Below are 10,610 nucleotides of genomic sequence, written 5' to 3' on the forward strand. Positions count from 1 at the left end.
GGCTCAAATGTGGGTTTTCTATTGAATTCTGATGAAACTTGTGGGTAGATATCATCCCAACAAGGAAGAGTACTCGGGCACCAAGACTATGCCAAAGTGGCATGAATACTGCCAGGCATCATAACAGGGCAAAGAAACCCAAGCTGAGGCAGCCAGAGTGGTGAGAACACCCCAAGGCTCCACGTGAGGGGCAACTGGCACCAGTACAAGTGGTATAAAGCCTTGGGTTGTGAGGAGGCCTCAGTATAGATAAGGGGTAGATACTGAAGGGTCAGGTTAGGAAAGTGAATGCTCATTAGTTGAGTGTCCCTTTTCCTAACTAACCACTGGCACGCTATTTTTTTTTTTGGGGGGGGGGGGGACACTTCTAAGTTTTTAGTTCCTTTGACTTAATATTACCACAATATGCAAATGCATGCTGATGGCCTTATTAGTTATTCCTGCCCGATTCAGTAAGTAAAATGTGCAGCGAAGCTGCACATTTTACTTTCAGAAATTAGCGCCTACCCAAAGGTAGGCGCTAATTTCTCCGGGTGCCAGGAAAGTGCACAGAAAAGCAGTAAAAACTGCCTTTCTGTATACCCACCGACTTAGTATCATGGTGATATTAAGTTGGAGGTCCCGAAAGTTACAAAAAGTAAATAAATAAATAAATTTGAAGGTAGCTCACAGCTGTCGGGTTGAAAACCAGACGCTCAATTTTTGCCAGCATCCGGTTTCAGAGCCCATGGCTGTCAGCGGGTTTGAGAACCGACGCCAGCAAAATTGAGCGTCAGCTGTCAAACCCGCTGACAGCCGCCGCTCCTGTCCAAAAAGAGGTGCTAGGGACGCACTAGTGTCCCTAGCACCTCTTTTTACCGCCGGCCCTACTTTAAGTATTTTAGTTTACTGAATCGTGCGCACAGGACAGTGGCCCGTGCACTCTCCTGTGGACTTTACTGTATCGGCCCGAAAGGAAGGACAGCTTTCCTGCCCCTCTGCCAGCAACACTGTGCTTCCTTCTTCCTGGCATTGCTATGGCATGCTGGGAAACGGGGCCCAGGGCCTATGGAAAAGGGCTTGTCTTTTTCCAAGGAGCCTGTTTGTGTGGCTTCACTACTCTCCCACAACAACGTGGCACTGGAGACTGGCGCAGGCAGAGACTGCATTACATGCCAGCACTTGCTTTTTTCTTCTAAAGAGGAGCCACGCGGCGACTCAGGCCGCACCTATCCTAGTGAGCCCCTGGGAAGCTACTGCTTCCCCACCCCCCTCCCCGTTTAATGTTAAAAAAAAAAAAGCAGCGCACCACTACACCCTTCACTTGACAGACTTAACACTGTGAAGCCAAGGTCACACGCGGAGAAACCAAACCAAAAAAAAAAAAAAGCCTTGCTGCTTTGCCGTGTAAAAATATCCAGTAACCAGCGAGCGTGCACGGAGCTTTCCATTGCAATAATGTTACTGTTCCACTGCGTGTGCTCACTGTAGCACCGCAAACTTGGAAAACCCTAGCAAACAAATGAGCACATTGGCCACACGGTAACAAAGTGTCTGTCTCCCAAAAAGAAAGCATTTCATTCTCATCTCAGTCTCCCTCTTCTGCATTTTGCTGCAGCTCCCAGCAGAGCTTAAAAAAAAAAAAAAAAAAAAAAAATCTTTGGTCAATTCCTCATCCCCTCCTAATTTACCTATTGGGGGCAGCTCCTCCTCCTAGCAGGGGCAGGGGCTCCAGCCAAGTTGCACTCTTTGCTTTTCCACAGCATCCCCTCTGGGCCCCTGGTTGGCAGAATTGGGCTGCCCCCCCCTAAAATTTGGCGCTCTAGGCAGAAGCCGAGTTTTTTGCCTAATGAAAGCAACAAGCCCTGCAGCCAGAGAGAGGTAGAGAATCGGCCTGCCAGCCAACTGAAAAACACACCATCTAGAGAGCAAAGGGGGGTGGGGACTGAGACCAGCCTTGCAGCCAACTGCGAAGACGCACCATCCAGTCAGCCAACGCAGAGAGCAGCAGCCTTTGTAGCCAACAGCAAAGATTCACCAGCCAGCCAGCTGTAAAGATACATCGGCCAGAGAGAGAGAGGACAGTTAGTGGCCAAAAGGAAAGACCAAGCAGGAAAGCCAACCAGCGAGTCAGGCCAGGAGAGCCTGCCCTCTGGCGGAAAGGAGAGGCAGTCCAGAGAGAGGGCCAACGGACCCGGTCAACTGAAAAGAGAGAGAGCAAGAACCAGCCGGGCAGGTCACTTTACCCTCCATTGCCTCAGGCACAAACAGCTCAGAAGCCCTGAAAGGTGGAATATAAAGAAAGAAAAAGACAGCTCAGCTCGACTCATTTTCGGAGTCAGAGTAATTGGAGTTATTTTAGAGGTGTCATCTATGCACACTTCCTCATCGGAGGATTTTTCCCCTCATATTTACTCTAGTTTGGAATTTGTTTATAATTGAATTCTTTGATTTGCATAATTAAGTGTTGGTGTTAATTGCTTTTTCACATTATCCTTATTTGTAAGATGGAACTCCTTATAAATATATAAATATATATATAAATATAATCATTTTTTAAATTAAGTATAATAGAAACAGATAAAGCTCATACAGTGCATCCATACTTTTGTTAGTTTTACAATCCTTTCCTCTCCCCTCAAGGAGGGTATAATGAAAAGCCGGTGCTGTGACAGTGGGGTGGAATTGAACTAACATTTTTTCAGCAGAAGTGCCCATTATATGCATGGGTGTGTGTGTGTGTGTTGGGGGGGGGGGGGGGGGTGTAAGGTACATCTGTTGTGATGTCATCTGTGTGTGTGAGTGTTGCAAGGTCCTGCTTCTGATCCCTCTGCATAGCTGGAGATCAAAACCCTATGCTCTGCCTCAGGTATGATACAGAGATCGCAGAAAACCTTAGTTCACTTTCCAAAATGAGGTAGTGGGAGGGAGTAGAATGAAGCACATGCACATATAATCAAGAATTCTGTCTGAACAGATATTAGCAGATCTCTGCCTGCCTCTGGTAGGAGATGGATTTTTAGCAGAGAGAGAGGTATTTGTGAAGGTTAACTCTTGCCTTCCCTGCTGCATGAGAGAGTTCTATTGTTTTATAAATGAGCCACTATCTGTAGTAAAAGGCTTTTTGTTCTTATCTGAGCATTGATCTGGGATCCCAGGCCTGGTCTGCCCCGTGGACTTTGACATGCAGATATTTCCCTTTTGCTTCTTCAGAGCAGCTTTTAGCATCTAGGTGGGACTTTCATTTCCCACCAAGGCAGGAGACTGCCTGTCTGCACATTGTCAGCTCAGTTTGTTATTCCTATTCTTCAATACTACCCTGATTCCCCTAGCTCAGGCCTGTCAGGGTCATAGTTCAAATCTGGACTTACTGTGGTCAAGCACCTAACTGCAGAATTGTAGGAATGGCCTTATGGTAAGGCAAACGATGTGGGCTGAGCTGGATCTCCCTCTAGTCCACCCCCAGCTGGCAGGAGGAGTGGTGCTTAATAGCCTGTCAGCATCCTCTGCTGTGAATCTTACCATGAGACTGGTTCTGCACAGCTGAGAAAGCTGACACTATTGAGCGCTGCTTCTCCTGTTGGCTGATGGTGGTCCAAATATGAGCTGGAGATACAGCCACTGTGAAGGGAGGAGAAGAGTGAAAATATCAGGATTCGGGGGGGGGAATAGCAGACAAACTAACTTTTTTTCATTTGATATTTAGGGGGGAGAGAGGAAAAACTACATGGAGTGCTGGTGGCAGGTCAGGGAAACATACATGATAGGGGCAGTGGGGATAGGGAGAGTTAGACTTACAGAGGTGGTAGTGGTGGAGGGGAGAGGGTGACCTACGTTATATATGAGGTGGTGAGTGTCCGTGAGCAGGACACTCCAGGTGGTGTGAGTGGCAGGGAGAGAGACTGTACATGGGTTGGTGGGAGGTCAGGGAGAGGTAGACCTAGGTGGGGTGGGGGTGGTGAAGGGAACAGGAAGGGTGGGAGAGGGAGAGAGGACTTGGGATGGGGATATGAAGCAGAAGAGAGAAGAATTCAGGAGTGAGGGAAGCCAGGATGGGAAGGGAGAAGGAGAGAGCCTGAATCGAGGGAGGAGAGTGAGCGCTGCTTACCCTAGCACCAACCCTGCAGCTAACCTACTTCGCGCCCTTTGCTCGCCCCCGCTTCCAGAGGCCAGCACAGCTGTCTCCGATACCTTTTGCAGCTGATGCATTAGGCCTCCTTCCGTTTTCCCCTGCAGCCTGGAGTGGGTGGATAGGGCTGCTTTGGCAGCCAGTACACCTTTCCCTCCACTATCTTTCTTTTTGGAGGAGGCAGGTAGGGTCAAGCCCACCTACAGCCACAGAAAGAGCAGGCCCGGGGACCCTGCTCTTCCCCCCCCATCTAACCTCTCCAGGGCTGAGCTACCAGTGCTACCAGCATGGTTACACTCAGCTTGCATACTGGAAGAGGCCTGGCATCTAGTGGCATGGGGAAGGTCTGCTGAGGGATGCCTGGTCGGAGACATGTGGCTGGAAGCAGGCTGCTGCTTTTCTGAGGCTGAGACTAGGCAGAAACTCCGGGTGCCCTGGCCTCCCCCCACACATCGTCCTTCGCTTGTGCCTATATACCTTCTGGCCTGCCCTGCCCGACTGATTGGTTAGCAAGAGACGGACACCAGACTAGGAATCCAGGATTCTGGGTACATGCGTCTGCACCCAAGATGGTGCCCCCAACCAATTGCATGGATGGAATGGGGGGTAGACACCAAACTTTGAAAAGGTTGCTCACCTCTGAAGTAGTGACTGATGGCTGGTCATCGAGAGCAGAAGGTGGGCAGTGATGGAGGGCACTAAGCGAGGTACGAGGCAGAGGACAGTCAGGGAGAGAGAGCCTGGGCCCTGAAGGATGGACACAGCTGCTGAGGGGTTAGTGAATATTTTTACCTAAGATCTCACGTGTTTGGGGGATTTTTTTTGCTTTGTTTTGCAGGTAACACGTGTTTGATCAGCATCTATGGGACACATCACAACCCCACCATTTGGCCAGATCCTGAGGTACTGGATGCTTCGCATTCTTCCATTTCTCTCTCGTGTCCCATGGGATCTTAAGTATTTTGGGTATTTCAATGGATCTTGGCTATTTAAATCGGCTCTGTTTTCATCTTTTCTGTTTTGGTTAGTTCAATCTGCTTTAAAGTCGGTGATAGTTTATACTTTGTCACCCCCACCTCCAAACATTAATTTGGCACTCCCAGAATCAAAGGGGGCGGGCTTTCCTTTTCTGCAAGCTCTCATTTGCATAAAGGGGGTATCTGTGCTTAAATCGCTCTTGCATGCAGGGCATCCTTCCAAACTTAGGGGTCTGTTTACTAAGCCATGGTATTTTCCCCTTCGGCTGCCTATCAAGTGATGGGGCAAAAGAGTGGATGCGGCTGACGGGCACCGTTTTAAAACTGTGATGTTGGATCTGGAACCCAACTGGACCACTGGGTACTTGTAAGCACTGAGGGAGGCTCAGGGTACTTTTTATTCTTAAAGAAGCTGGGGCTAGAGCCAGGGACTCAACTTTTTTCTAAAAATTACTCTCTCAACTCTGGCTGCCTTACAGGGCTGTGGGGGGAGGGAGTTGGGACAAGGTGTCAATAGACTCCGCCAGGGAGCAGTCTGGGAGCGGATTAGGCCCTTTTAAGGACACAGGAGACATGAATTAACTTCTCCCATGCTCCCAGCGAAAGTTAGCTGCAGTATACGCAAGTAAAAGACGTCTTTGTGTCACGTTGGCAGGTTTTAAAATAGCAACCTATTTGGATCAATGTTGGCCCCATCCAGGAATGCCCCCTTCTTACATGCACAGTTCCTCGTGGACCCTAATTTATACGTACAAGTTGCAGTTTTGAAAATAGCATGTATTCACGCGTGTGCTATTTTATGCCTGCAAGTGTTAATTTTTACACAAGCAACATTTGAAAATTCACCTGTAATTGATAAGCAGGTTAATACAAACAAAAAAATATGCTTTGCGATGTCTGTATACAAATGCTAGAGGTCTAAAAAATAAGATGGGAGACTTAGAATGAATAGCACTGAATGAAGAGGTAGACATAGGTGGCATCTTAGACACCTGCTAGAAGGTGGATAAACCAGTGGGACACTGCATGATACCAGGCAGAAAATGATATCAGTGATAGGATGGATCAGATTGGTGGAAGGGTAGTGTTAAAGAGGGCATGGAGTCAAACAGGATAAGTTCTGCAGGAAACAAAATGCACTGTAGAATAAGGATAGTAATTCCAAGGTGCGACCACACTGAGTACTGCGTGCAGTTCTGGTCACCACATCTCAAGAAAGATATAGCAGAATGAGAAAAGGTACAGAAAAGGGCGACCAAAATGAGAGAGGGGATGGAACGAGTCCCCTATGAGACGAGGTTAAAGAGGCTAGGGCTGTTCAGTTTGGAGAAGAGACGGCTGAGGGGAGAGATGATAGATGTATATAAAATGATGAGTGAAATGGAACAGGTGAATGCCACTCGGTTGTTTACTCTTTCAAAAGGTACAAAGTCTGGGGGACATTCAGTGAAGGTACTAGGTGATATATTGAAGACATAGGAGAAAAAAAAAATATTTTTTTTTTACTCTTAAATTCTGGAATGTGTTGACAGGATACTGGGCTTGATGGATTTTTTATTATCTGTCCCAGTTTGGCAAACCTTAACTTCTTCTGTTATGTTCAGGTGACTTCTATTGTTCATTCAACGCTTTAGCGTATTCAAAAGCTAAGGTAACTTCACCCCAATGTACCCACACAGGATTTAGCTATGATTACTAACACAAAGACAATATCCAAAAATCGAGTTTGTATCAGGGCCTACCATTAAACCTCTTTTGCTGTCTGTTTCTCCTGCTAGGGTGCCAAGTTAGGTTCTGGACAAGGTTCACGGCTGCCCATGCCATTCAAGTCCTTTGTCTTGTTCACAAATGTTTGAAAGATAAGGGTGCAGAGTACCTTGTAGATGAGTTGGGAGCACACTGCTTCAGGATCTGCCACCATCTGTGATCAAACTGGAGGCCACTCCTCAGTCTATTTTTGCCAAACACTATGCCAATTGAGGTCCATTTTAAGTCCTTATACCTGAATTGTAGGAAAAAATGAATGCCTGGTTATATGAGCAATTTTTTCTGGAGAAATAAACTTCTAATGGGCCACATGGGGCATACTGCTGTTTAGGATTATTAAGGTTGTATGTTTCTGTTTACATTTATATCCCGTCCATTCCAAGATGAAATGGCTCACAAACATTTAAAAACGTGCTTGGCGACATTCTAGCTATCGTAGGTGTAATCGGCAACAGATAAACAAAACAATGCTGCAAGTGACTAGTATTCATAAAACCAATAACCTGGTCCATCAGCCTCAACAATACATCCTAGATAATCAGGCACAGCAAAAACACTGCATTATTGGGCCAAAATCCATTAAATTGGTTAATGAGTTTATCCAAAAGCAGAATGAATGAGCCTGGCCTTATGAAAAGACAGATTATTCCATTGGCTTCCAGAGCCTCCCGTGTAGGATTTATTTATTTTTTTAAGTATGGTTTTAAATATTTGGATTATTTCCCAATGCGTAATAGTGTTTGTCATGGATTTTACACTATTTTGTAATATAATCCACTTTGGAATGTTTTTATGGGAAGCAGACTATCAAATCTGATCTTAAAACAAAGTGAGATACCAACCTCTTATTTGCTGTTTGTGGTTCTAGACATATAACCCGTACCGCTTTGATCCAGAGAACAGCCAGAAGAGGTCCTCTCATGCATTTGTGCCTTTCTCCGCCGGTCCCAGGTAACTATTTGCACACCCTGTGTCGCTTTTTCAAGATGTTGCAATCCATACAAATGTGGTGAGAGTAAGACTAGGCACACCTGCGAGCCTTGAGACGCTGCAGTAGATAAGCAGGATCCACGAATGGCAGGGAGAGATGAGACCTTGGGAGTCCTGACAGATGGCAGGAGATACCATCTCCTGGGGAAGAGAGGAATCCCCTGCAAACCTGCGAGAGGGGTTGCTAACTAAGCTCAGGTGATGGGTGGCTGGATGAGGTCATTTTTCAAAGTGTTTAGGGGCCCAACTGTGAATTAGAAACCTAAACCAGCCCCTTTGTAAACTGACTAGGGCTAAGCATCTAAATTTAGGGGTCCATTTTCATTAGATGCTTAAAGAGGCAGTTGTTTAGGGCAGGTAAAAAAAACAAAACACCGGTAGGTGCCTAGCATTGATTTTCAGCATTAGGCAATTACCTTAGACTCCTAATCTAGCAAAACTCATTGCCATCCTAAATGCAGGTCCACCTCCAGCTGAAAACGTAGGTGCCTCCATTTTTGGAACATTGACTTTGCCGATGTAACGAGAAAGGTGAAGCTCCAGTTCTGCTGATCTCTTTGTTGACGGTTCTTGCAGGAACTGCATCGGGCAGAATTTTGCTATGGCAGAGATGAGAGTGGTGCTAGCGCTGACGCTGCTGCGGTTCCGGGTGATGCCGGATAAGACCAAGACGGTTCGTCGGAAGCCAGAACTGATCCTGCGAGCGGAGGGAGGTCTATGGCTCAGACTGGAAGCGGTAGAGCCCGCACAGTGAGGACTAGGAACCCTGGCACTTAGATCCTCTGCCTGGGTTTCTCAGACTATGAGTTTAAGATATTTGTATGCAACTTTAGCTAAATGTAACTTCAATCACCACCAAGCGTGGGGATTCCCTGTTCCTCCTTTACTCTGGGGAGAATTTTGCACATGGTAAAATGGTTTAGGTGAGGTGTTGCCTTCTGCCACCCCACTGCCACAGCCAGGGTACTTCTAGCCAGACTGGAGGGGCATTCCCAGAGCTGGAGGAGGAAAACAGCAGCCATATTCATGACAGTTTTCACAAGCACAGATGCTATTTTACTTTTTTTGGCTGCCTGTGTACAGAACAGCAGGTGCAAAGAACATGGCCGTAAATTCTCTTTGAAAATTAGGATTTCTTATCCTAGGAGTTTACCATTTCCAAATGTAGGTGTGTGGTTTTTTTTTCCCAGCTCATTAAGTGTATTTGGCACATACTAAAAATCTGTTTATCAGTGTAAATTACAATTTTTGGCACCTTTTTAGGCTTAAACCGATTTATCTTCTAACTTGAACTTGCTGTATGAGTGGCTGAGTGGGTCTCTCTCCCCCCTGCTCCTCTTACAGAAGGCCGGGCTTGGACTCCCTGCCGGCCCACTCCTCCAGGGCCCGTCTTTGTCATCCTGCTGTCCCTCTGCTCCCTTTTTCTTGTGCCAGCTGGGCCATTCCCATGACATCATCCAACTCGCAGTGACCACCTGACATTAGCGCACCTCCAGAGCGGCCTGTTTTCAAGTTTTTTGGGGTTTTTTTTTTCAGGTCCAATTTCACTATTGGGAGTGTTTTTCTCAGGGTTTTTTGGTCTTAGCTGAAAATCTGATGACGAAATGGTAATGCTAGTAGACTTTATCGGTCAGTAGAGATCTTGCGAGAAGTCAGTCAGTGCACTTTCATCTTCTCACCAGATCTTCACCCTGGTTTTTCGCTCTTGGTGGGGGAGGTTAGCCCATTCCCCAACCCTTCTTTTGTCTGTGTAGGAAGAGGAAAATCAGCCATCCCTTCCCCCACAACGTCTGCCTCTGTCACTCTCCCAGAACTGTAGCCTCCCCTGCAGCCTCCATAGCACCACTTGCTCCCTGCAGGGGATGGAGGCTACAGTCATCAAGCGTGATCATGCCCAAACACCCCTACTGCTCCTCAAGCCATCAACATGGCTGCACGAAGGCAGAGGCAGTGGCCACGCAGACTGGAGGAGGCTGCTGTAGTGCCTGCATCAGCCTGTGCAGGCCAGTGGCTGGACAATGCAGACGTTGGAGGTAAAGACTGGGTGAGTGGATGTGGCAAAGTTTATCCAGGTGAGAGAAGGGAAGAGGGCTAGGGAAAAGGAGTAGAGGAAGGGGGGAATGAGGAAAACAGGATGGAGGAGGGAGTGGGGTGTTTCACTACATCACACGTGCACTAGCTGCAACACACAAAGACACAGGCTATTTGATATTTGCCCCCAATATTTTTAAATTCTAAAACTATTCTGTATATGATTTGTGAAAATGAGAAATTATTTGCTGGAGGTCATGTGATGTACTAGCCTGAGCAGCAGCATGCAGTTCAGGTTCCTGCCATTTCTCCAATAAAATGGGCTTTTTCTTATATTTTTGGCTAGCAAATTTTTTTTTTTTAATAATGTCTAAGGAGTCATCCAAACAACCCATAACCAAAATGTGGGCTGAAGAAGCTGCAAAAAGTCAGGTTGTGGAAGCTAAGACTGTGAGAAACGAGCAGTGCCCGGGATGAACTGAGGATTCATCATTGAAAGAGGAAGACTGAGCTTGATTAAGCAGCTGATGGAAACATTTTCAGACAGATTCACTAAATGCCTCTGTTCTAGGCTGGAGATTGTGTTGGATAAAAGTGGCCCAGCTGATTTCATCTGGGCAAGCGCAAGAGACAAGGATCAACAGGGTTTTGGAAGAGTTGATAGACTTGGAAAATTCAATAACTGTTTATGATCAGAAGTTGGAATCTCTTCAACAGAAGATTAATGTTAAGGGTGA

The 10,610-nt window shown here is 46.7% G+C and overlaps 1 protein-coding gene and 1 long non-coding RNA gene across 8 annotated transcripts in view; one reads left to right on the forward strand and one right to left on the reverse strand.

The window, feature by feature from the left end:
• LOC115080653 overlaps positions 1–2,069 on the reverse strand; it is a 54,152-nt gene extending 52,083 nt beyond the window's left edge. The window contains exon 1 of one of the 2 annotated variants that reach the window (XR_003853624.1): positions 1,961–2,069. This is a non-coding gene — a long non-coding RNA (uncharacterized LOC115080653). Of the gene's footprint in view, positions 1–1,897 lie in introns of both variants that reach the window. The other variant, XR_003853625.1, reaches the window with a different exon arrangement.
• The window catches only part of LOC115080634 (cytochrome P450 4F22), a 71,107-nt gene extending 60,899 nt beyond the window's left edge, over positions 1–10,208 (forward strand). For all 6 annotated transcript variants that reach the window (XM_029584938.1, XM_029584942.1, XM_029584939.1 and 3 more), the window contains 3 exons: positions 4,947–5,011; positions 7,721–7,803; positions 8,419–10,208. In XM_029584938.1, coding sequence (XP_029440798.1) covers positions 4,947–5,011; positions 7,721–7,803; positions 8,419–8,596 — 326 coding nt within the window. In that variant the 3' untranslated portion in view covers positions 8,597–10,208. The remainder of the gene's footprint in view (positions 1–4,946; positions 5,012–7,720; positions 7,804–8,418) is intronic.
• The last annotated feature ends 402 nt before the right edge of the window (positions 10,209–10,610 follow it).

Source organism: Rhinatrema bivittatum, chromosome 19 (assembly GCF_901001135.1).
Source record: "Rhinatrema bivittatum chromosome 19, aRhiBiv1.1, whole genome shotgun sequence".
In the NCBI taxonomy this organism is placed as follows: Eukaryota; Metazoa; Chordata; class Amphibia; order Gymnophiona; family Rhinatrematidae; genus Rhinatrema; species Rhinatrema bivittatum.